This window comes from Electrophorus electricus, chromosome 12 (genome assembly GCF_013358815.1).
Source record: "Electrophorus electricus isolate fEleEle1 chromosome 12, fEleEle1.pri, whole genome shotgun sequence".
In the NCBI taxonomy this organism is placed as follows: Eukaryota; Metazoa; Chordata; class Actinopteri; order Gymnotiformes; family Gymnotidae; genus Electrophorus; species Electrophorus electricus.
Window position 1 is genome coordinate 4,108,369 of NC_049546.1, and position 26,980 is coordinate 4,135,348.

A 26,980-nucleotide genomic window follows, 5' to 3' on the forward strand; every position below is an offset into this window, starting at 1 on the left:
TCAGAAATTTCTGACTACGTATAGCATCCTCCATCTTTGACCAGTACAGTCCTGTATAACAAGTTGATTATCTTTTATTTCAACACATCTCTTTGTCTTCTGGGTGCGTAGTTCACCACCCTGTAAGCAACCAAAGTAACAGTGAACATAAAAACATGTTTTTAATGTAACTGAATAAATTATGTGCTATGGAAGACCTGATTAGTTTTTTACATCACCTGTGTGAAATTCCAGTGAATGCCCATACTCTTCTTGATGGCTTCTTTGCATGGATACAGAGCAGGGAGGTTGCCTGTTCCAGGATCTGCCAGACACCTGTTGTCATTGTATTTGTGGGACTTTATCCCACCAACATAAAACTCACCATTCTGTCTATAATATGTATGCTGTAAAAACAAATGGGAAGGTAACTTATTTTCCGTCAGTGGTGTTAAGATTATGACATATGCAATATAATGGGTGAGGAACTAGTGCAGTAGGCAGATGTAGTTTACCTGAGGATGATAATAGTGGCAGTTATAGGCTATGGGAATGTGACCTGGTGTAGGACCCTGATCCATACACTTCTGTGCATCTAAATTTATTATCTTGGGAGAACAAAAAATAAAAATCAATTATTATCAATACATTTGATCAAACCTTTTTTTTTTTTGTAATTATTGTACTATAGTCTTTAATGAACATTTAATTAAGCTGCTTTTCTGTTGAATCTCTGTACATGCAAAGTTTGGAGAAAATAACTGCTCTGGATCAAATTAACTGTGTATAGTTAGTGTTCATGTGCAATTCAGCCACTGATGTGGGACACATCTATAAACAGTACAAAGGTCAAGAAGACACTGATTAACAAATCATTTTTTCATTATCTGGATTTTTTTTTAAAGATGTCCCCCTTGCCCAAATTCAGGTGGGCTGATTCCAGTTTTGCAGTCTAGTATGTCCAGACAATTCTGCCACCTGAAAACCAAGGGCAGATGGGTCCCAGGCAGGAGGCATGTTTGGTTTGTTAAAGAAATTTGTCATTCAAAAAATTGCATACATTTAGTTCTGTCACATGTTCCTGACAGAAGGGGACTTACTCCGCCGTAGGCAACCACATCTTTCCATGTGGCTAGTGCAGGATATACATTCTCCACATACCAGCTGAAGGGCTTACAATTGAGTTTTTCCCGAAGACTCTTTCTTTCTGATATGTCCCCAATATCAATTCCATGATCCTGTACAGAATGATGCCATTTTCAGGCAAAACCTTCACTCAATCACAGGTGGGTTGAATTTCTCACTCTTTAAAATAAAAGACTTCTAGAGAATGTCATTTGTATTGAAGATTGCTCAGACACACCCTGACATTATCATAATTATTTGTATTAGTTAATATAATATCTGACATTTAAAAAACACTGCCAAAACATTGACACAACATCAGCAACACAGTGAGATGTGCTACATATAATTTGATCAACATGTGTAACATTTTAAGGGAAATGATTTAAGTATATACAGAAACAAATATGATGCACCTGGTTAACATAAGTTCATACGACTCCTTCTAAATAATACACTGGAACGTTCCAGAAATGAACATATTAATATACATATACTATGTTTTTACTTTATGTATCAATAAGAAGCACATTGGAATCCCACTGTCATAGTCTTAACCATCATAAGTAAAGATGTTCAGCTTTACTTGTGATTGAAATGACAAAAGTGGGATTCCATTGTGCTTCTTATTGATGCATTATGTATAAATATATATAGTATAGTATAGTATAGTAATACTGCCCATTATGGACAACATAGTATACTGTGAAGGGATTACAACATATTACAATTGCAATATCCCTTACACTGCATGAAAACATACTGGTAAACCCTTTATAACATGGTTGAAGAATAGCCTGCATTGTTTTCACAAAAACAGTTATGCATATTGGATGATCTTGATATCTGTGATTGACAGGATGCCTGCAGCACAGAATAAGAAAAATTCTGATCTGTATGAGGGCCTGTTTCGTATATCCAGCCCTCTATGATATTAGTATTGCTGAGGCCAGTAATGAAATAACTAATGATTAACAAACAATATATTGGGCAATCCTAATTTATACCCACTGTACAGACTCACTTTGGGAGGGAGGCCCCAGGCTATGTTTACATGATACTTGTATTCATCCATCCAGATCTCAGCCACTCTCAGTGCGTTCCTCATCATGAATTTGCTCAGGTCTCGTGCATAGGGCTTGTGAGAGCGCTCTATGTGTGCAATCTTGGAACATGGGACAATCTCAATGCTGCCTCCACAAGTCCACACCTGAAGGAGAACTGAGATCAATGAGTGTTTTACAGGCTAAAATCAGATAAGGGTAGTGTGGACATAAAGGAACCCAGCAATGCCAATGTACTGTAGTTCAAAGTTTGTCACGTACATAGTCATACGCGGTATAACTGGCAGTGAAATGCTTTTTGTAACTCTTACCCGGATACCGAGCTCTATATTTTCACCACCATACACCTTCATTCCTCCATCTAGGCCGCCGATCTCACCCAGAAAAACTCTGTCTGCAACCAGAATCCCCATAACAGCAGGAGACCTTGTGCAGAGGAGTTCAGAAAAGCAGTTTCACACACTTGCATTATCTATGTCCACCCCCAAAAGTTCCATACAAAATGCACTGTGTATGTAAGTGGATAAAAGTGTGCTTGCCAGTAAAGCAGGTTATCAAAGGATGAAAAATGAGAATAAAAACATCATATAAGTCACAACATTATGTAGGACAAAATGATGCAGTATTCATTTACATGTTAAGAATCAAGAACACAACTGTGAGCATAGCCATAGAAACCATGGAAGATCACAGTTTTGGATGACTAAAGAATATTTTAAATCTAAAAAAGGAAAAAATCCAGTTGAAAAAAAGGCAGCTATAATGTAGGCAGCTGCATCAAAGCCCCCTATTAAGAAATAAATACAAATATCCCATCAAGATGCACATCACCGGAAAGGGCTTACAACAAAAAGGCCAGGTTATGATTTTCAGTAGAGGTAAAAAAAAAATAAAAATACACTGCATTTAAAGAAGCAAACAAAAAAGTAAAAGTCATTGTAGAATCCTGCAGTCTTGGATACATGAGATGAAACTTTAGCAGGGTGATGGAATTGAGGAAACGTGGAGAGAAAGAAGCCACTCCTGAACAAAGCAGAGCTGCTCTTCTGTGAAACACGATGGCTTGGACATGTTGCTTTTCTGTACTGATGATGTGACCTGCAGTTGTAGCACCAAGATGGAGTCTGAAGTACACTGAAGCATCCTGCTTACTCAGATCCAACCAAACAACTCACAGCTCTGTGGACTGGGCTTCAGGCAGTCACTGGTTGCAAACTATTTGAAATCAATTACTAATTGCAATACTTATTTAGGATTACTTTAATTTGCCATGATACTTATGATCCATTGAAACTGAAGTTATATGTATAAAAAGGGCTGAAATCTCTCTACAAATGTACCCAACCTAAATATAAATACTTTAAAGTTCACATTCTGCTTTTAGGATTTACAGTCAATGTTTTATTTCAAATCTTGGGTGCTGAGTTGCAGAGCCAAACATTGTGACATTGTCTGATTATTTACAGACTGCCCTGTAAGTAAATAATTCTATTTAACTTTACATGACAGAAATACCAGAAGATAAACTATGGAGATGTCAAAATGTAAGGCTCCACTGAAGTCCACTGAAGTCAGTATAGTATTCTTACTCAGCACTAAAGGTGATGATAAAATGAAAGCAAAGTACCAAATGAATCAATCAATCAGTGAGGCATTCACTCAGCCAACCTACTCACTTCCCAGGAAGGGATCCATCATGGAGGCTGTACCACCCAGGTTGGAAGGACTCATACATACACCACATGGCCCAATCAAAGGCATGCGCAGCAGGGTTGTACTGAACAACATTAAGGTCATAATAATTGACTCTGTCAAACACAGGAGAGACCACGACTGTCCTGTCTTGCTTGATCCGAGCCAATAGAGGCTCTGCCCTGTAAACATAAAAGCATCGAGTACAGATCTGTACAAGTGACTAAACTGTAAGCATAAAGAAATAGAAATACTATATAAAGACAACTTCTAACAATTGCTATTAGCACCATTAAACATATGATCAGTATGTTGCACCAATAGCAGTCAGAAAATATATTAGCTCATATAAACTGTGCAGGGTAACTCTAAAACACACACACACACACACACACACACACACACACACACACACTAATATATATATATATATATATATATATATATATATATATATATCATGAAACCATAACTTAGAATCTTATGGTTAGTGCTATATCCAGAGACTCCACCACTCTACTTAGGCTAATTGGGCCGTTTCCAGGGACTCATGAAGCCCATTTTCAAGTCAATCAGAATAAGTTTGTTACGTATATTCACTAAATATCACATGAGCTATATTTTTAGAACATTTAAAACAAGTTAAACTCTCACTGTTGTTGGCTTTTGCAGTTTCGACAACGCGTACTGTATTTTTACTGGGGTTCCATTTATTGTTCTATGTATTAGGTTATTGTAAGCTTTATATGGTAATGGGGCTTTCTCGCTTGTACCCATATACTCAAAACACAAGTTTCACCTAATAAAAAGCACAACACTAGCAAACGTTAGCCACAGAAAGGGGGACGGTGTAAGGTTTATATGTCAGTATGAATGAAACAGTCTAGTCAATAACTTAAATTGACGTTCATATCCACAGTCGCTGTCTGGTTGCTAATGTTGGTTTTCCAAGTCAACCAACATCGTGACGTCACACTACGCTGGGATAAGACGACGGCTCACTTGTTTTTAAAAAAATCGAATTTATCATTATTTTAGTCCAGTTTCACTGACAATGTTAAACCTATAAGGATTTTAAGAGTGGGAATCCATCTTGTAAATTATGCTAGCTAGCTATATCTAGTATTTCATGGTCACTTTAAAGTAAATGTACTTTACAGTGTTTATTATATTTATTAAGCTGCTGATCCTACCTCAATGTGTATCATTCCACCTGCACTATCCCACACACTACATTCCCAGTATTAGTCTGAATCTTGATGTAAAGACCGTTAATGAACCCAATTTTTGTATCAAAGTATTAATACATATGCTATATGAGTATATTATCTTGATTTGGAATGTCCTTTGCCACATCGATAACCATGCATATGGTTTGTCACTTACACTTAATAATTTAGCATTATTTCATAATATTATCAGTGGTGCTAAAAGGAGAGTCTAAAACATTTCCTAGCATTCGAGTCATTTGGGTCATAGCCCATTAGCAACCACAGCTGTGTTGCTTTCCTTCTGTGCTCACCACATCACATTAACCTCAATGTGGGCATCCAGAATGGCCACCACTTCAGCAGTAGCGGCTCTCCAGCCGGAGAGCCGAGCCTGGGCCAGACCCAGCTGCTGATGGTGCTTCACTATGAGCATTTTCAGGTGAGGCTTCTGCTGCTGCATGCTCTCAATATAGGCATCTATGCCTTCCTTCAGCTTCTCTGTGTCAAAATACAATTATATTAGTCACAGGATGCAAAGAATATCCATTGAAAAAGCATTCATTACAATACAGGATTAGGGAGACAGAAGACTTATGCAAAAACTACAATATAATACATACAGCAATCCTTTTTTTTATTTTGAGTTAGCTCACTGCTGTGCATGTTGTATCTTTAATATGGAGAATATAGATTCTCAGCAACCTCACTTGCATCTCAATCACTCCTGCTGTCACACTATGACTGTTAACCCCAGAGGTCATTAAGTCAAGAGTTGGAAACTGCAGCTCTGGAACAACATGTCATGTCATTTCGCAAGGGTAGACATGATACTCCATCTACGTTTGCACGATGATGTGTTCTTTTGAATTTAATTTGAATCTGTGCCCTCCTAGAAATAATGCCCACCACTGCATTGTGCTGCAGCAGTAAGTGGTGCGCCTTTCCGTGGGCTAAAAATGGACACAAGAGGTTGGTCATCTGTGACAAAGGTAAACTCTTGACTGAACAAGTTCTGATTGAACTGTTTAACTCGCCAAAGACTCAGTGTCTCGCATTCTATCTATGTATAACTTTTCTCCACTGTTGTAAGTGATCGGAATGTGAAAGTGACTGGGCGTTCACTTCCATCACCCATGACATAACTGCACCAATTCTATATGGTGAAGCATCCCATCCAAGTTTCTGTGGTAGCTGTGGGTCCTAATGTGTCAGCACAGTGTCTGAGGTCACCAGCCTCTTTGTTTTTTTAAAGGCTTCACCACATTGTTGAGTCCTCTTCTTATACCCTGCCCACTTGAAGCAAACTGTTCATTGCGTGAAGGATTGTGGCATGATTTGGAAGAAATCTGTGATACTTTATAAATCCTAAAAAGGACCTCAGCTGAGACATGTCCTTCGTCACAGAACGCTCCCCTCTCACTGTCACGTGGTACGGCCCGCCACATGTAGACGGAGTTGATTGGTTGTCTCGTTTGTAACCACACCCAGGTTTAGCACACACCTGCACCTGGTTTAGTCTTGTTATGTTGTCTGTATTTAAATGTAGGCATGTGCCTAGTAGTTAATCATTGCCTATGTTTGTATCTGTGCTTATGGTCTCTGTATTTGTGTTGTATGTGAGTGCTGAGTGTATTTATTGTTTGTTTAATAAATTACCATTGATGGAGTCTGTACGTCTGGCACTTGGGCCGTTACTGAATGACCGACCACCACAGGACGCCAGCTCCTTTGATGGAACACGGACTTCCTACAGTGAAGTGCTTAGGTACATCCCAAGCTGGGAAAGCTGGGAAAGGACCTCAACCAGTATCTGTAGCCACATTGTTGGAGGAAATTTCTTGGGGGGTGGCTTAGGGATACCATGCTGGGACCGCAGAGAACCGAAGGACTCCACAGTCAGATGGAGTCAGTTAGGTCTCTGGCTAATGTGGTTATAGCCCAATTTCTCCCTTCTCTGTGTATGGGCCAGGAGCACTGGACAGGTCGTATTGGCGTTGCTCAGTCCACTTTTGATAAAATTCCTTCCATACAATCCAACTCACTTGCTACTTTTTCTCTGATCGCATAAGGCACATGTCTATTCTTGTGAAGTTTTGGTGTAGCATTTTTATTCAGAATAATCTTGCCCCTTGATGTTTTTGAATGTACCTATTCTGTATTGGAAATGCTTGATCTTTTCTCCAGTTTAGGTCTTTAACTGGATATCAGTTGGCCTCAGTGCAGAGTATTTGAAATATTGTTCAAATACAGCAGTACCAGTATCTAGTTCCATTGTTTTCCAATTTACTTCACGGGTGAGCCATATTGGCTGTTTTCTGTCTACCTTCATTTGGTAAATGTCCAGACTACCCAGATGCATGTGATCAGTTTCCAAGTTCTGATCCACAACATGTATCTACATATTCCTTGGTATATTTTGCCTGGATCTTTTAGCTTTGTCAGTTTTGAGTGGAACTGGCTCGTTGACATGTGAGTATCTATGGGCAGTTCCGAATATCGGTGGTGGTGATATCAAACATCTTGGAATTATGCACAGTTTTTCATACCTGGAATCACACAGTGTAATGTCATTTGAAGCACAAGCGGATGGTCATGTGAACTTGAACACTCAACAGCTAAAGTAAGGCCTTTGGTTCATATGTTCTGATTTGATGACAGTCGCTATCTGTTTTGCCATTAATTATTCTCACTATAGGATTAATTATCCTGTCTAATTTAAGTCTTAGGCATAGATCCAGCACCCCTCTTAAGAATTCCTGGTGGAGTGTTCTTCATTCCAAAACATTTTTTCCTTCTTTTTTTTTGCTTGTTAGTGTTTGGTTTAAGTCATTGTTGGAGTTGGTAGTGCTATGGTTTATTGATTTCATTCACTTTTCCTCTTTATGCTGATAACTTTAGCTAGTTAATATACCTGAGCCATGTCTTCAACTTTCATTTACAATGCCTTATAATGCTTAATTTCTCTTGCTATTGATTAATCAATAAAATTCTCATTCATTAATTGAATTTATCAGAAGAATTATATTCTAATCAAAGGTATTAGGCCATGTCTAGACTATGCTTTCAAGTGGGACTGAGACAATCTTGATTAACCTTCAGTCTTTATTACAGAATTAGTCTTTACAGTAATTAGTCTTCAATGATAATTAACATCATTGTGTCCCAGATATTAAATGTCAATTAACATATATTGCTACAGTTATGACACTAAGATTCACATTTATCTTCTAATGAGTGCAAGAATGTTTAGTGTGCGTTGGCTAACTAAGCTGTTTGACTTTGATTTTAGAGCCAGATAGTGAACTATACACTGCTACAGAATAGCAGTCTTTACCCTTCCTGATAAGGGTTACTACAGTGTTAAATCACAAGAATGTAAACTAGGATGACTATATTGATGAACTATAGACTAAATGTTTATTCAGCAGCATTAATATAAACCTCAAAAAAAGTTTAGAGTTAACTTTAATGTTGTAATATTCATCAGTATTTTAACTTTTTGAAGGAAAACTGTAACAAATTGTGTGATGTTAAACCATGCGGAAACCATTCCACATTCAGTGAGTGGGAACATGCTTGTACACATGCATGCTCTTACTCATTCAAGTGCAATCAGTGAGCAGCTTTAATAACTTTGTAAAAGCAATGGCTGATAAATAACCACCATCAATGAAAAGAACTGCCCACAACAGCCCCCCTCCAACAACAGCTCACTGTTTATCGTTATGAGGGCCAGCATCATTTCAGGTCACATAATCGACCCCATCATGATTAATATAATTAGAAAATACCTCAAAACGAACCAAAACCAACCAAACCTTTAACGAACCATTAGTACTGTGGTCGTCCACCAGAATGATCTCCTTGAGCAGGTGAGCAGGTGTTCTATCAATAATGCTGCATACGGCTCTCTTTATAATAGATAGTGCCTCGTCCAGGTAGATCAGAACCACACTGAGAGTGGGAAGCGTCTCTGGATACACCTTAGTAGCACACCTGGTTAACGGTGTTTACAGAAACATAATTAGATGAAAAATATTTTCAGTTTGAAGGATCTAGACTATATCCCCACCACCTGGTTTGTTTTGTCATCATTTGCTTCACTAACCTGGTAAAATGAGATTTTATGACGTAGGACATACCCCTGCTGTTACTATCTGTGTAAAGCGCTTTGTACTACCACTGAAGACTGCTACACAAATCAACTTGTCTTACCTGAAAAAAATCATAAAAGCATTCATTTGACTATATCCTTCCATTCAATACCTGCTTTAGTCTACCTCTTTCTCATTCAGAAGTCCACAATTTATCATTTACCTTTGATCACGGGTGTCTGGTAGCAATCGGTCAATTGGTAGTCTGTCACTAAGGTAGACATTATATCCGTATTGTTCAAAGGCTGCTTGTGCATCCCGCTGTTCATCATGTGTCAGATTTTTTCCCCAGTTTTTGAATAGATCAGACTCTGGGAATAGCAGTGCAGGCTCTTTAAGATCTTCCAAAGGTTTCTTTCCTGCTCCTTTATCATGCATTATTTCCTCATTAACCATTTGGATTTGACTTTGCTTTTGTTTGAAGGTCCTCATCAAGTCATCTTCAAATGAACATCATTAAATAGATCAATAGAAAGATGTTATTTATGTCATCACATACACTATTTACCAAAAAAGATATAGGGGTAATTAATATTCAGAATGAATTTTTTAAAAATGGCATTACATCTGGGCTACAAATAGCTATCACGGTAGGTCGGCCATCCAGCAGGAGGGACATGCCCACTCCAGCGCATACCCACTCGCAGCACCTGCCCGGTCTCAATCACCAGCCTATTAATTCTACTCACCTGTTCCTTATTTTCCCCGTCCTTATTTAAGCCCAAAGGTTACTTACATGGGCGCTGCCTATTGTCGGCCTACCAAGCTACTTACTACCCTTCCTAAAAGGTCCAAGCCTATGTCCTAATCGTGTCTGTTCTCTTTTTGTTAGGCATCACAGCCTGTTGCGTTGCTTTATCTGAATCATGGTGAATTAACGCTCCTTTACTTTACCCTCAGCTCGCGCTCCCTCACCAGTTGTGACTGCAAGCTTTGTTAATATTCTTAGTTAAACACGTTTGTTTTTTTTGTTTTTTTTCCCTTCAATCTGATACCTCTAGTTCTTGGAACCCACCAGAGGTGAGTTTTCTGAAAATGCTTTCTTCATTAACTCTGTGCTTGGACCAAGTCGAAAACTGAGCCATTGATTTTACGATGCTAAATTTATAATATGTTTTCAGTTAGGCCATACCAGGAAAAACATCTAAAGCTTCTAAAAGCAACATTATTATACCAAATGATTGGCTAGCTGATCCAGTTTTTGAAACCATTTTAACAGAAAATGTGATGTATGCATAATCACACAAAATAAATTGAATATTAATGTAAGTTACACAACCATTAAACTCACAGCAAAGAAAAAAAATTGTTATACACATGTATACACACAGAAGATTCTGCAGTCAATCAATTGTATGTAAATGAGGAAGAATAACCAAACAGGCTTGGGTCCATGTGGGGGCACAAGTCCTGAACCCTCAGGTGGGATATTTGGAGAAAATGCAGTTAAGCAGTCTATAACCCTAGTATCAAGACTATCATTAAGTTATATAGTGTGCACCACCAGAAATGCCTCAAATATTCTCATCTCCATGAACGTTCATAGGCAAAAAGGCAAATGAGGTGTGCATGTGTGCTTGCCAGCCTGCATTGTTAAACCATACTGATATGTTCAGGGATGGATCCATGGATCAGGGACAACCACACTGATATGTTCAGGGATGGATCCATGGATTTTTCAAAATCAGGGTATGTAGGGGTGACAAGTATAGGGCCCACCTAAGCCCAGGTGCGGGAGCAGCCAGGGTGGCAAGGAGCAAGTCTGGATAGATGTGCATGGTGGAAAGCACTGAAGAGTTTGGGGTTGAGGATCTGACTAGCCAGTTGTTCTTCCTGTCTGTACCCCTCCCACTCCACTAGGTACTGACACCATCCATGGCAATTTTGGGTAAGGCATTGACTGTGTAGATGTGTCCAATATCAGTGTTCCACAGAGGTGGGGGAACAGCTGCAGGGTTGACTTCATTGAGGGGGCCTGATATGAATGGCTTAAGGGAGGACACATAAAATAGGAAGGATGCTTCACTACCTACAGGTAAGTTGATCCTGTAGGTGACTTTGTTGTTTTGTTTTTGGATGGCGTGGAGGCCAACGTACCTGGGGTAGATCTTCACTCCTGGACTGGTCCTCCCATACTTGGATTGTGTGAGATCGTGTGTCAGTCCACTTCACCAATCAGCTTTTCCCTTGCTGGAAACCATGACATCGGTGAGTTCCAGGAGTATAGTGGTGACTGAAACCTTAGGACACACTCAATCCCTGTGGGAGGCGTGACATAAGGAGTTCTGGACATATTCTACTAAAGTCAGGAAATTGCACCATGTCTTAGGATGCTCATGACAGTATAGTTGGAAGAACTTTCCTAGTTCCTGGTTCACCTGCTCCACTTCACCATTAGCTTGCGGGTGGTAACTAGCAGTAAGGCTCACACAGATGTTAAGTATGTTCAAGAGCTCTTGCCTGACTCATGGTTCAAATTATACCCCTCAATCTGACACTGTGTCCTACAGCAGTCCAAACGGACAAGAGACATGTTGGAAGAAGAGGTTGGCCATTTGTAGAGCTGTAAGGAGAGCTGGACGAGGGATGAAATGGACCATTTTGGACCAAATGACAATGGAAACAAAGTGACAAGTGACGAAGTCAATCGCTATGTGAGATCATGGCCTTTAGCTATAGGCAGATACACCAGTTTGTCTGCAAGGGCACTTGCTTCTAGCACAGAAGGTACAGGAGGCTACATGGTTAATGTTGTCTTTCTGCGTAGCAGGCAGTATCTGGCAGTAAGCAACAGTTCTGTTCATGTTGACTTTGGGCGGCCTGTTCCTAGTGATGCATGGGCCCATGTGATGAGAGGCACTAAGGTGGCACATGCAATCAATGATCCGGACAGCTTTGGTACAAGTTTGCCTGCAGGATGGCTTGTCCAGGTCCATATGGAATGGCTCCCAGGAAGCAGAAAGGAGGCAGGAAGGGCTTCTGGCTGGTGAGCATGGCATCTGAGTCAAACTGCCTTGACAAGACATCTGCTTTGGTGTTCTAAAATCCAGGTCGATAGGTGATGGTAAAATGGAGAACCTGAATTAAATGCAGACCACCTGGCTTGGCAGGAATTGAGGTGTTTGGCTGTTTGAAGGTATTGGAGTTATTACTATAAAGGGATGTTGAGCACCCTCTCATTTTACAATAAGAGTAAGAAAGTGAATGAGACAATGGGGGGACCATTTAAGTTTTTTTTTTCCAGGACATAATGGGGTCATGGGTGTGTTTCCTAGACAAACCTAAAGTAACGGATTTCCAGAAAAAACATGTATAGCATTTAGCTGACACTTTTATCCAAAAAAAAGTGTGTGTATATGTATATGTATATATGTATATGTGTATATATATGTATGTATATATAATATATATATATATATATATATATATACACACACACACACACAAATGATTGTGCCCTTAACTTGGCTCCCAGTACCTGTTTCAGTGCTCATATATGTACAAAGTATATGTACAAAGTACACAAAGTGCAAAGTATACAGAGTTGAAGAACCACTGTCTGAAAACTTCTGTTTTGCTGGAAACTGTGTACTTTACTACAATTTTGAATATAGATATACTTTACTACAATTTTGAATTGTATATTTGATATATATATATAGTAAAGTACAATTTACTGTTTCAAACAGAGGTTCTTCAAGTTGTTGCACTTTACTAAAATTTTTAATATTTCTACAGCTCCTACTAAAGTACACTGCAGTTACTCATATGGAATCTTCTTCTTATATATAGTAGTAGCAGTAACAGCACTACTCGTTTTAGACTTTCTTCTGACATAGCTTCGCGCCTGTCTGTCTGTCATCATATTCAGCACTGATTTATTGCCAGCCTGTATTAACTACAACCAAAACTGATTTTTAAATAAATAAATTGTGGCTGTGCGGTTGCCTTTGTATTGACTAATATGATAATCTCAAATATTATGTGAAGAAGTTAAAACAAGAAAGTTGATCAATTCGGATGCAATTCTGGATCTACTTTTTATGTCATATGCTAGGCAGTAACGCTTGTTTAAACAGAGCCATCAGTCAAACTTAATCGAAAACTGGTGAAACAAAACAAAACCTACCACCAACACACCACCACCACCACGAATAGCAAAATCCTTTTTATCTGCAAGTTATACATTACGAACATATGAACTGTTATACGGTCTTTCTTAGGGACTGAATCGCATGTGAGCTGCCAACTGTTGTTTGTTCTCTTGTCTAAATCTCACATCAGATGTAACACTTTAAACAAATGTCTAACCTAAAGAAACCGGACCATTCCACTATTTCTATACAAAGCTTTGCCCAAATTTGGCCACCACTGGCTGCATTTTCGATCCAAATAATTCTTAAATAATTATTAACTAATTATGCCTTATACTACAAGCATTATTTAAGCATATATTTAAAACTAACAAATCAAGAAACAGCTCCCGTATAGTCTATATGAACTCAGAGGCTACTCACAGAGGTTTCCAATAATTTGCTCCATTTTGTCAAATCTTTCCTCAATTTGTCTGTTGTTGTCCGTTTCATTATTTATTCGGATTGTCAGGTAACTTAGAAATGCAAGACCCACGGCCGCAAAAGCAATAACTCTAATCCACGTAAATTTCATTAACCGCATCTTTTATCTTCCGATACAAATCGCATACCTAACAAAACATAATGATTTACCAAAAGGGTGTTCACATGTCCTACAATTTTGTTTATCTGAAGCATCTAATGCCTGCCCGTTTGCTCAAGGCGGCCAAAAAAATAAAAGCTGTTTTAAAAACAAATATTAGCCCTTTTTCACAGAACAAACCAAATACACTTTCTTGAACAGCAAAGCTAATAATTAAGGTAGTGGCATATAAACCACTCTGCCATAATGCTATAAAATGTATTATTTATTGATTTACAGTAATACAGTAATGATTGCTTTGGGTGAAAAAGAAATGTTTTTCTTATGCATAGCCTCTCCTAAATAAAATAGTTATATGGCTGGGTGTCTAGTGATTATTGTTGTAATTTCTCAATTAATTAAATATTTACATATGTATGTAACATTTGACTTGTTGCTAAGTCAGTGTAATGTGTGTATTGCTTTATACTTATATTTATGTTTCTGTCCTCCCCGAGCTTGCCTTAGGACACCTTCATTATGCTTTGACAGGTGTACCACCCAGTCAAACTCCCCACCTGCCACTGTCCGGAGTGGGTCACACTCCTCGGAAGAGGGCCCAGAATGCTTAAAGCCAGAACGAGAGCCCGCCGGTGGCTTGTCTCCCCACCTCACCGGGTTAGTGAGGAAACGATAAGAATAGTGGTATTTCACTGGGGCCTCCTACTTATTCTACACCCCTCATTTCTTTTCACAGTGCCAGACTAATATATATATATATATATATATGTATGTGTGTGTGTGTGTGTGTGTGTGTGAGATGAAAGAGAGAGAGAACAGAGAACACTTATAGGACCTTATCCTAGAGTTCTGAGAGTTTGAAGGTGTGGCCTGGACTTCAGCACTGCGGTCACGACTCAACAATGACCTGTTGTTGATAGGAATAGTTTTATGATGACAACAACAGTATAACATGTACCGAAACATGTGCATTTTGCTAATGATGACTGAGAATTTAATCAGTATGTACTAGCCACTGAATCCAGGTTCAGCCTCAGAGCTTCCAGGATTTGATTGTTTCCAGAGTTTGCATTGAATCAGCTCACTGAATAAGAGCAACTTTAAGATTTGTCCTGCAGCGTCATCCCAGCTCTGGCATTAAAGTGCACGGTCTCTTAGCACAAGAGGAGTGAACATGGAGCACTGTAGATGGCCTGGAGTTACAGTGCACATCGTGGTATATCTGCATCTACAGTAGGTATGAATCAGGCCTTGTACTTTTTCTGTACAGATGCATGCAGGGCTTCACGATGATAGTGAAGAGAAGATAGAGTTCATCCATTCTTGACAAACAGTTTTTCAATGAATTTTGAGCTATTAGGCAATCTCTTTGATGCCTTGTCTCTGTTCAGTCATAGAGGGATCATATAGAGGCTTAAATGCCTGTAGTGGTCATGGCAGCTGAGACGGGTTGAGGCTCGGTAATATCATGACATCATGGGTAGGTGTACCTGGGCAGAAAGAGAGACTATATTATTAGGCATGTCCAGGTACAAGGGTGTGTAAATTAGGGAATTATCATGTGCAGTTATGAACTCCGGCAGATCTAAATATGGCAGCACAGCTAAAAGGAAAGAGCCAGAAGGAAACACAGGCATGAGGGCACCCTGGAACATCATCAATCCACTGCTCTCAGTCAACACACTCAAGTGACAAAAGAGAGGTGAAGTGACAGCATCATAACATCCCAGTTTACCATAACTCTCAATGCCCATGGACCCCTAGATCTACACCTTTACACAAGATGGGAAGTAATTAATAAAATGTCTGACTGTACAGATAGGTTTTCAGACTAGACTTAAATATTGAGACTGTGTCTGAGTCTGGAACATTTAGGAAGGTTATTCCATAGTGTGGGAGCTTTATAGGAAAAGGCTCTGCCCCCTGTGCTAGATTTTCTTATTTTGGTACTAGTAAAGAGCCTGCACCTTTTGATCTAAGCAGACGTGGTGGATTGTAATGCACTATGAGTTCTCTAAGGTACTGTGGGGCAAGACCATTCAGTGCTTTGTAGGTTATTAGAAGTATTTTATAATCAATCAATAATCAAAATGAAATTTTACTGGGAGCCAATGTAAAGTAGGTAAGATAAGAGTGATGTGATCAAATTTTCTAGTTCTAATAAGAACTCTGGCTGCTGCATTTTGAACTAGCTGAAGCTTGTTTAGGCACTTAATGGTACAGCCAGATAGTAAGGCATTACAGTGGTCCAATGTTGAAGTAATAACTGCATGGACTAGCTTTTCTGCATCATGTGAGGAGAGCATGTTCTTAATCTTTGAAATGTTCCTGAGGTGGAGAAAGGCAGTCCTAGAAATATTATTCACATGAGCTTCAAACGAGAGAATGGGATTCATAATACCTCCAAGATCATTAACTGTTAGAGAAGATGGGATTGGGAGACCATTGAGGTTCATTGAGTAATTAGAGAGTGAGGACCTAGCTGTCTCTGGGCCTCATAGAAGCAATTCTGTTTTGTCAGGATTAAGTGATAGAAAGTTCCTCAACATCCAGTGTCTGCTGTCCTTTATGCATAGTACTAAGATGATATATGTCCTCTGGTTTGGCTGAGACATATAGCTGAGAATCATCAGTGTAGCAGTGGAGACTAGTGCAGTGTTTGTGTATAATGTCACCTAGAGGTAGCATATACAAAGAAAAAGCAAAGGGACACCATAGCTAACCTTGTTGTATGCTGAGGAATCTCCATTTATGTTAACAAACTGGTATTGAAGAAGCTAGATAAGATTTAAACCTGTAAAGGGCTAATCCCAACAGTATTGTCGAGTCTATCTAGAAAAATGTTGTGATCTAAATGCTGCACTCAGATCAAGCAATATAAGCAAAGCGACATATCCCCAGTCATAACAACAACAGGTCATTAACTACTTTAATTAGTGCTGTTTTGGTAATGTGATTAGACCTAAACCTTGACTGAAAGACTTCATGTATCTGGTTCTGATTCAGATATGAGCTTAGCTGCTGAGCTACAGCTTTTTCTAGGATCTTGGAAATAAATGGAAGGCTTGAGATCAGCCTGTAGTTTGACAGCTGACATGGGTCGAGGTTAGATTTTTTGATGTGGTCTGATTACTGCTAATTTGAATGATTTAGGAATATAGCCCAGGTTCAAGGAGGAGTTTATTACATTTAGTAAAGGTTCAATTATTTCAGGTAGGATTTCCTTAAGAAAGTGTGTGGGCAGTGAATCTAGTGGAGGATTTTGAGCGCGAGATCAGAGATGTACGTTTTAGCTCTTGAATCGGTGTAAAGGATTCTAGAGTTGTTTTTAGTTGTTCTGATCTGTAAGTAGCTGTCCGATGTCATGTTAATAAACTTAATGTTATCTCTAATGTGCTTAATTTTCTCATTAAAGAAATTCACGAACTCATTACTACTGTGTGATGTTGTAATCTGAGCATTGGTGTCAGTTTTATTCCTAGTTAGATGTAAATTGTAATAAAAAAGAAATCTAGGATTATTTTTGTTATTTTCTATTAGGATAGAAAGATAAGTGCTTTTCTATACTTGAGATGGCTCTCCTTCCATGCAAGCTGGAAGCTTACAAGTTTAGTATGGTGCCATTTCCGTTCTATTTTTTGAGTGTTTTGTTTTAAATTGTGAATGTGGTTATTATATCAAAGTACAAATTTTTTGTCCATAATTTTTTTATTCTTAAGTGGAGCAACTTTATTGAGTGTGCAGTGGAATACTGATTCTAAGCATTAAGTTATTTGATCAAGCATCGTGGGGTTTGAGGGTATCCTAGTTACAATAAATCTAGGTGCAATGGCTGATGTGATCGTGCGTCTGGTATGATAGCGAGGTGAGGTTACTATATTGTGGCTCATATGTAGTTCAAATGGAATGAGGGAATGGTCTGAGATGACCTTCGACTGGGGTAGTGTAACTATGTTCTCTATGTCTACACCATATGTCAGTACTAAGTCAAATGTCCACCAGAGTGTGTGGGTGCTCTTATACATTGGGTGAAACCAATTGATTATAATATAGAAGTAAAGGCCAATCTCAGAGGGTCTTGGGCACTATCAAAGTGAATATTGAAATCACCAACAATAACGGCTCTTTCTAATAGAGTGACTGGATTAGAAAGGAAATCGGCAAATTCCTTAATAACTTCTGAGTAGGGTCTTGGTGGCCTGTAGATGCCAATTAGTGGAAGAGGGTGGGTGGGCTTCTTATCACTGGCTACATCATTTATGCTAGTAAAAAGAATTTCAATGGACTCAAAATCATAACCTATTTTCTGGGTTATGCCTAATGTGCCAGTATAAATAACTGCAATGCCACCTCCATGGCCAGTTTGACAAGGGCGTTGTACATAGCTGTTGCCAGAAGGACACGCTTCATTTAAAGCTATGTATTCATAAGGCTTTATCCAGGTTTCTGTTAGGCAAAGGACATTAAATCTATGATCTGTTAGGATTTCATTTATCATGAGCGCTTTAGATGTTAGGGATCTAGCAATTGGTAAACCCTGCTTTAGATAAAAGGTGCAGGCAGTGTTCTTTGAATCAGATACTTTAATAAGTATGTTATCAAGACATGTTTTCCTGTGTTTTCTGTATTTCTGCTTAGCTCGGGGAACAGACAGTGTCAATATGATGAACTTCGGGTGACGTCATGTAGCGACCAGCAGACGGTTGGGTCAGCCTCTTTGTCTGCTGCCTGGCCTCTGCTCTGGATTGTCATAGATTAACTAGGTCTGTCGTAAGACTATGGCTTATGTTACAGGAAAGGAGAGCAGCATCCTCCCTAGTAGGATGGATACCATCCCACCCTAAAAGGCCAGGCTTGCCTTCAAATGTGTTCCAAATATCTATAAATCCCACATTGCTTTGTGAGCACCACTTGGACATCCAGCAGTTCAGTGAAGACAACCGGCTGTACGTTATATCACTGCGCCATATTGGGATGAGACCAGAGCATACTACAGCATCAGACATCGAGAGATGGTGGTGGAATTTTTGCAAAAAAAAAAAAAAAAAATAGAAATGGAAGAATGGAAGAATATGCACATGGGAGAAAGGCTGTTGTGAGAAATTCAGGCACTGAGAAACATAGAAGTGTTTCCCGATGACCAAGGAACCACTGCAGAAGTGATGAGACAGCTAGGAAGGAACTTGGCATGTCACATGGACAGAGAACGATGAAGTGACTTCCTTGAATGAGGAAGTACAGGAAAGTATACAGAGGAAGAGGTTGGCAAAGAAGAAATGGGATAGCCAGAGAAATGAGGACAGTAGACAGGAGTACAGGGAGAGGTGGTGAAGGCAAAGAAGAAGGTGTATGGAGAGTTGTGAGAATGGTTGGATACTAAGGAAGGACAAACGGACTTGTACCTACTGCCTAGACAGAGGGACAAAGCTGGGATGGGTGTGCAACAGGATAGCATGCTGAAGGACAGGGAAGGAATACGAGTAGTGAGGAGAATGTGCTAGAAGGTGGAAGGAGCACCTTGAGGGACTTTAAGGGACTGATGAATGAGGAAAATGAAAGCGGGCGAGAAGGTCAGAGGATTCCAGGGTCACAAATCTGGATGTGCAGGGGATTAACAAAGATGAAGTCAGGGCAGATATGAAGAGGAAGAAGAGTTGAAATGCAGTTGGTCCAGATGACATACGTGTGGAGGCATGGAGGTGTTAAGTAGATTGTTGCACACAGTGAGAGGATGCCAAAGGAGTGGAGAAGAAGTGCACTGGTGCTCATTTTTAAGAATAAGGGTGATAAGGGTGACTAACTACAGATGCATAATGTTAACCAGTCACTGAATGAAAGCGAAAGGGTGGTGGAAGCAAGATTAGGACAAGAGGTGAGCATTAATGAGCAGCAGTGTGGTTTCATGCCAAGTAAGAGCAGTGTTTACAATGTCTTCTCTGAAAATTTTGAAGGGCAGAAGGAGCTATACTGTGTTTTTGCAGATATAGAGGAAGTATATGGCATGCGGGATATTTATAAAGGTAGCGTGACGATGGTAAATCAGAAGACAATGGCATTGACTTCCACCAACTGTGACAACACATGCACACCCTCTGTTCTGATTGCCTTGCATAATTGCATAAATGTTTTTATTTAGCTAACATGCTGTTGGTCAAATAAGAATTTTTCTGAGAACCATTACTACATGACGTAAATATTGCTTCTAAAAAATTCATATTTTTATAATTTAATGGAAATACTTTCATGTTTTTGGATTGCAGAGTTGTAAATAATGAATATATCATATTCAAAACATCAGTTTAAGAGCCATATGTCTGTCTACCACAGATCAGACACATCATGTATAAGTGGGAAATGAATACATCAGGGTGTGTGAAACAACTCATTTTATGCTGTTAGCTAAGGAACATGACGTTAATGGATCTGTATGTGAGTTAGTGCATATATTGTATTTGCATGCAGATAGGATGGTGCAGTTCAAATGTAGCATAATTATGCATGCAGGAGTTTGTGTGCATGCTCAGTCCAAATGAGGTTCAAAGATTGGAAAGTCTCGAAGGTCCTGTTGTTTCGTAAGTTCTTAAAGTACTATTGGCTCTGCTCTGTTGAGGCAAAAGGTGTGTTACATTTGGAAATGAAAGAAAGTGAGTGCAAAGATAAGATGGTGCAAAGAAACCAGAAACTAAAGCAGATCTCTGAACTCAGTCTTTGAGACTTAAAGCATGTTTCTGGAATGTTTCAGCATCCCAATCATCAGTATCCCTTACATTTCTTTACTTGTCATTCAAAAAGTGATCATATGTGTAACTATAATACTATGGTGGCAATCTATATAATGCGTTTAGATGCAATACAATGCCAGCCTGAGCAGAGACATGAAACGCTGAGTCTTTATCTCACACTAACCAGCAGATGGCAGCATCACACTGCTCGAGTTATAGGGGTTCGTTCCAACGTGGAAACGGAACATTAGTTCTGGGCCCAGACATGCACTCCGTGCCTTACAAAGGCTATCAACCCATGGATAATTACAAGGTGGCTCAAAATAAAGGGAACTATTCCTGGAATACTGTGTTTAATGTTTGATATTTTACAAATGTGCCAAAGAGCAACTATGGACTGACACTGTATGAAGGTATCATGAATGCTTTTTTTTCGGGGGGGGGGGAATTGCGCATGGTGTCACTCTAACAGACACTCATCTTGATTTGAAGAAACAAAACCTGTGTGAATTTCAGTGGGCGGCTGACGAAAAATCCGGTGAACTCGCCTCCTACAGCATGTTAGCCATTCAGCCACAGTCCAGTATGGCCTGCCATTCATCTCAGATCAGCACATATGAATCATTCTCAGAAAGCACACTGAGGAGGATTGAATGTTCGTATGTTTAGGTGAAATTTAGACCAATACATGATGTTTGAAAGGCATTTTTTTTATAGTATTCCACAGTAAAAATGCCAAGTGTGTACAGGGTTTAGTAATGAATGTAATTATTGTAAAAATACTATCTGTATGGTCTTTAGTTTTGTATTCATTCTGATAATGAAATCACAGTTTGATGGTCTTGCTGTCTGTTCAAACAAATTAGGTCAATTAACTTACTGTGAACACAGGGCAGAGTGACAGGCGTGAAAGGCTTGTAAATAGACACTAGGGGTGAGGTTTATAGTGTCACCAGGTCCATAGTAATAACATGGAATAATATATTAAGATGATGATGATGTAATACCTGCCTGAGGTTTTTATGAAAGTTTTGTTTGCATCATTCTGACTTTTCAGACTGACAGAAAGAAATAGAAAAGAGACAAGAGAGAAAAACACAGAAAGAAAAGTAGTCGCTGTATTTTTAAAAATCTTTCTTTACATTCGCTACATTAGTTGCAGACACACACAAACATACCAAGTCTGATGCTGAACCTAAACCCCAGACAGTGGACTTGTGTCATATTTGTTAAGCTGCACGGTTACGTGTGCGAGGGGATTTCAGATTGACTCTCTTCCATGGTCAGCATCAGTGCCTATATATGACACCCCAGAAGCAAGATTAACACAGCTAACACTGTTGCTGTTATTTATGTTATCGTGCACTTGATAACCACTGATCACACTTGGTAGCAGAGACTTTATTGCTTGATCCCATCATTCAGACTGTTGCCTTCCAGCGGTCTGCAATTTACCTTAATATTACAGAATTGGACCGATTGTTTATGAAGATCTGAAGTTATAATCACATTTAAAGCAGTTACAATTCAACATATCTATCATCCCATATGTAATAAATGAGAAATAAATTGAAAGAAAAATTTGTGACCGGGCCTTAGTGTGTGAGAGGAAACTCAGTATGCCGTGCAGTGGGAGAATTTCCACCCAACACACAGAGCAGCCAAGCTGTTGGATCAACAAGGCGAGCAATGTCTTTATTCATTCATTAGACATGCGCATAATGCCTGTACTTCTGTGCACACGAGAACAAAAAAGGTTTTCCTCTCAGGCTCAAAGAGCTGCTTTTAGCTGGAGTTTAATGGCAGAAAAATCAGTTCAGAAGTCTGATGATGTCACTGTTCTGACTTCAGGGCTGTCGTTTTGTTTTCTCAGCTGTTTCATGCCTTCACCCTCTCTATCTGGTTCATCATTCTATCAGCTATCAATTCTAATGCCGCTTAGGCAACACAAAGTGCAGCATCTAAAACGTGATATTAAAATGCACTAACTGCACTCTACTGCAGAGTGTCCTCGTGTGTTCACAGTGTGTGATTATGCACTCAGAATCTCTCTCTCTCTCTCTCTCTCTCTCTCTCTCTCTCTCTCTCTCTCTCTCTCACCACACACTGCAGCATATCCCTCCTCCTCTGGCTGGCCTTTTTTCTCAATGGATGATGAGACAGAGAGGCTGACTTCCTCCACTCTGCCATGGTGCTCCCCTCCCTGATCGGGGGATGAGCAGAGAGAAATGTGGAGCAGAAGTGAGAAGGAAGGATGCTGGGGTGTGTTAGTGGCTGTTGTTGCCATGACAAAAGCAAGCCTGAAACATCCTGTCTGCTGTTGGAAACGGAAGCAAAAGCAGGTCTTTGTCATTTACATTCTCCCTGCCTAAGGATTACAGCCCATAATCTGCATGGCAACAACCCCCACATTTCTTTCCCTTTTTCTTTCTCTCTCTCTCTCTCTCTCTCTCTCTCTCTCTCTCTCTCACACACACTCACACATACACACAGAAATACACACTGAGTTGATGGGAAAGGAGAGAAGAATGAAGAGTGAAAGACAAAGAGAGAAAGAGGGGGACTAGCATGAGAGGACTAGTAAGAGAGAGAGAGAGATATAGAAAGAATGTCTGCTTATTCATTCATATTTTCCCCCATTCACTGGCTCAGCCAGCTTTCAATGGAGTGCAGTGAAATCTCCTTTTAGCAGAGCATACGATCACGGATGGGGCGGGGTGGGGGGAGGGGCTTACCCATCCTCCAGCCTGGCCCACTCTACCACCTTCATCAGTGCTGAGGATGAGGAGGGTGATGACATCATTGCTCTGCTGTGGTAAATGCAGCACGGTACACAGGCTGGATTCTGCAGGCTAGACCAGTGCTGCAGTGCAACACACACAAAGGAGATGCGCATAACACAATAGACACATTTAACACACACGTACTACAAACACACACCGCAAAAACATGCGTTCTCACCATCAGACAGACACAGAATCACATAAATTTAAATATGACATACTTTCAGTACAGATCACCAAAAACAACATGCAGACTTACAGACAAAATCAAACGTGCTGATATTAGCAAAGGTGGAGGGAATTGTGGGGAAGCAGAGAGAGCTAAACGCCCTACAGTGCTGGCTAAGGCGGGTTTTTCGTTCAGACAAGCTCTCAGCCAAAGCAGAGCAGTACCACTGTGCTCGGTGAGGTTTGGGCTGTCACACTGGCTGGATGACGTCAGCGGATCCGTGGTAGGAAGCCTGAGGTGCAGGGAGACACAAGCAGAGCTCGAGATGCATCGAGACACAGACATGCCGATCGGCTCATCCAAAAGCCTGGCACGTTCACAGAGCATCTAGATCTGTGCCACTTTGTTGAAGGTGCAAGATATCAGGGAATTCAATGCATATTCCCAGTTTTTTTCGTATCTTTCTTCTAGAAGATGTCTGAAGAGAACAAGGAGCATACGGAACAAACATATTGTTTGATGGCTCGTGTTTTACACGGGCATGAAAGCTTGTATGCATTATAGTTGGCAACATGTTGGTCGCTGAGTAGAGGACCCAACCAAACATGAAAGGAATCGGACAGATAACGATGATGCCGTATCAGAGGTGCTCTGGGTGACATGTACAGAAGCTCAGAAGTGCAGTGCTGAGCTCATTTAGTACCAAAGCTGCTTTGCTCTATTGACAGTGATCCATATGGACCTCTTGCTGTTTCACCAAAGTTCACTCTGAATGTTTCACTGAGAAAAAGCTGTCCTTATTGTCCTGAGAGCGATCCCAACCACTTCCCCTCACTCTCCTTTGTTCCTATGGATTTGGTGCTGTCTCCTGAGCGGGGATTGGACGTTTTCCCAAATCTGCTCTTCTTTGACCCAGAATAGCATCCTGCACCCACGCTGAAAAAAAAAAAAAAAGAGGTCAAAACCTCCTGCGTCTCCAGCAACCGAAGAACCGGTTGAAGACTTAGGACGGGGGAGTGAAAGCACAGAGAGACAGGGAGTGAGAGAAAGAGAGGGAAGAGAAAAATGTATAAAAATGAATCATGCCATGATGACTAATGTCTTATATAAGTGCTGAGAATCCCTCCCAGTGTTCATCAATGGGGGGCAGGTTGGCTGCCGTCCTCAGCTCCTCCCACAGGCCATGTGAACCACGCCAATGATTACATGCCACAGGTAAACCTGTCAGCAGGGCTTGGAAATGCATGAGAGAGAGAGAGAGAGAGAGAGAGAGAGAGAGAGAGAGAGAGAGAGAGAGAGAGAGAGAGAGAGAGAGAGAGAGAGAGAGAGAGAGAGAGAGGGAGAGAGAGGGGGAGAGAGAGAGAGTGTTAGAGAGAGAGAGAGAGAGAGAGAGAGAGAGAGAGAGAGAGAGAGAGAGGGAGAGAGAGGGGGAGAGAGAGAGAGTGTTAGAGAGAGAGAGAGAGAGAGAGAGAGAGAGAGGGAGAGAGAGGGGGAGAGAGAGAGAGTGTTAGAGAGAGAGAGAGAGAGAGAGAGAGAGAGAGAGAGAGAGAGAGAGAGAGAGAGAGAGAGAGAGAGAGAGAGAGAGAGAGAGAGAGAGGGAGAGAGAGGGGGAGAGAGAGAGAGTGTTAGAGAGAGAGAGAGAGAGAGAGAGAGAGAGAGAGAGAGAGAGAGAGAGAGAGGGAGAGAGAGGGGGAGAGAGAGAGAGTGTTAGAGAGAGAGAGAGAGAGAGAGAGAGAGAGAGGGAGAGAGAGGGGGAGAGAGAGAGAGTGTTAGAGAGAGAGAGAGAGAGAGAGAGAGAGAGAGAGAGAGAGAGAGAGAGAGAGAGAGAGAGAGAGAGAGAGAGAGAGAGAGAGAGAGAGAGAGAGAGAGAGAGAGAGAGAGAGAGAGAGGATATTTGTGTCTCTGACAGGTAATGACAGATGCATGCACATGGAAGTGCAAGGTGAGTGCCCAAAGCAGCTGACCTGACAGGTTTGAGCTGCACTTGTGTCGAACAGAGATGGCCTGTTCCTTACCTTTAAGGAGGAGTCAAAAGGATCGATATCTGGGGTTGAAAACACACCCGTCTGTGTGTAGGAGTGGATGACGGGCGTCTGTGTGTAGGAGTGGATGGCGGGCGTCTGTGTGTAGGAGAGGATGGCGGGCGTCTGTGTGTAGGAGAGGATGACGGGCGTCTGTGTGTAGGAGAGGATGGCGGGCGTCTGTGTGCAGGAGTGGATGACGGGCGTCTGTGTGCAGGAGTGGATGACGGGCGTCTGTGTGCAGGAGTGGATGACGGGCGTCTGTGTGCAGGAGTGGATGACGGGCGTCTGTGTGCAGGAGTGGATGACGGGCGTCTGTGTGCAGGAGTGGATGACGGGCGTCTGTGTGCAGGAGTGGATGACGGGCGTCTGTGTGCAGGAGAGGATGACGGGCGTCTGTGTGTAGGAGTGGATGACGGGCGTCTGTGTGTAGGAGAGGATGACGGGCGTCTGTGTGTAGGAGAGGATGACGGGCGTCTTGTGTAGGAGAGGATGACGGGCGTCTGTGTGTAGGAGAGGATGACGGGCGTCTGTGTGTAGGAGTGGATGACGGGCGTCTGTGTGTAGGAGTGGATGACGGGCGTCTGTGTGTAGGAGTGGATGACGGGCGTCTGTGTGTAGGAGAGGATGACGGGCGTCTGTGTGTAGGAGAGGATGACGGGCGTCTGTGTGTAGGAGTGGATGTTGGGTGGAAGCTCCAGCTGTGAGAACTGGCATTGATGCAGAGTTTTGCAGGATGTTCGGTACTTCACCCTTCACCTGACGGAAGTCGGCCTCCTCTCCATCTCAGCTCTCAGCCCCTTCCCTGTGGCCTTCTTTGTTGAGCAGCGGAGACTCCTGCTCGCGTCACGGCCAACGTCACGGCCGTTGTCAGCGGCGTTCTTTGACACCACATCCACTCCCCCCACCTACCGGTGCTCGCTGTCTCTCCACCAAAATAAGAAGCCTACAGAAGTGGATGAATCAGCCACCCCCCCATACCCACCTCCTCCCCTCTCCTGCACATCACACTACATGCAGGATATATTCTGAGGGCAGCCTGTGCTTTCCTCTCAGTTCCAATTTCTCATTCCGGCCCAAGTCGGGTGCTTCTCCCATCGCCCACACTATTCTCCTTTTCCTCTTCCCAGCACACAGCGGTGCCTCGCCCAGCTTTAGGCCAGTCATGATATGGCAATGGTAGACACGTCATCGGCTCTTCCTCAACTGGGACACGGAGGCGCACATGGCTGAGGCGTTTCGAGGATTTAGTGTTCTTCCTACAGCAGCTTAGCCAGCAGTTCGTGAGCACCCACTAAGCAGAACTGGCCTGCATGCTGTGGATGGAGTTCTGCTCAACATAACTTGATTCTTTCCTGAACTTTGTGTGCCACCACAGGTAGT

At 41.2% G+C, this 26,980-nt stretch overlaps 1 protein-coding gene across 1 annotated transcript; it reads right to left on the reverse strand.

Annotated features, from left to right (window-relative positions):
• LOC113584991 (probable polypeptide N-acetylgalactosaminyltransferase 8) lies at window positions 1-26,764 on the reverse strand. The gene is made up of 15 exons (XM_035532353.1): window positions 26,612-26,764; window positions 26,095-26,307; window positions 25,592-26,047; window positions 23,360-23,434; window positions 22,725-22,827; window positions 9,389-9,665; window positions 8,901-9,067; window positions 5,383-5,569; window positions 3,845-4,042; window positions 2,480-2,594; window positions 2,129-2,314; window positions 1,080-1,217; window positions 495-587; window positions 219-386; window positions 1-120 (listed from the first exon to the last, which is right to left on the reverse strand). The coding sequence occupies exons 1-15, from the start codon at window positions 26,762-26,764 to the stop codon at window positions 1-3; spliced, it is 2,649 nt and encodes an 882-aa protein (XP_035388246.1).
• Between the last annotated feature and the right edge of the window lie 216 nt (window positions 26,765-26,980).

What these genes read in the sequence shown, in the direction of transcription:
- LOC113584991 (XM_035532353.1), bottom strand. Translation starts at nt 26,764, where the DNA reads ATGACTGGCCTAAAGCTGGGCGAGGCACCGCTGTGTGCTGGGAAGAGG. An exon ending in GGGATATGCTGCAGTGTGTG is followed by an intron (nt 9,666 to 22,724) that starts GTGAGAGAGAGA and finishes GTTCATTTGAAG; the next exon opens with ATGACTTGATGAGGACCTTC. An exon ending in GGACGACCACAGTACTAATG is followed by an intron (nt 5,570 to 8,900) that starts GTTCGTTAAAGG and finishes ATTTTGACACAG; the next exon opens with AGAAGCTGAAGGAAGGCATA.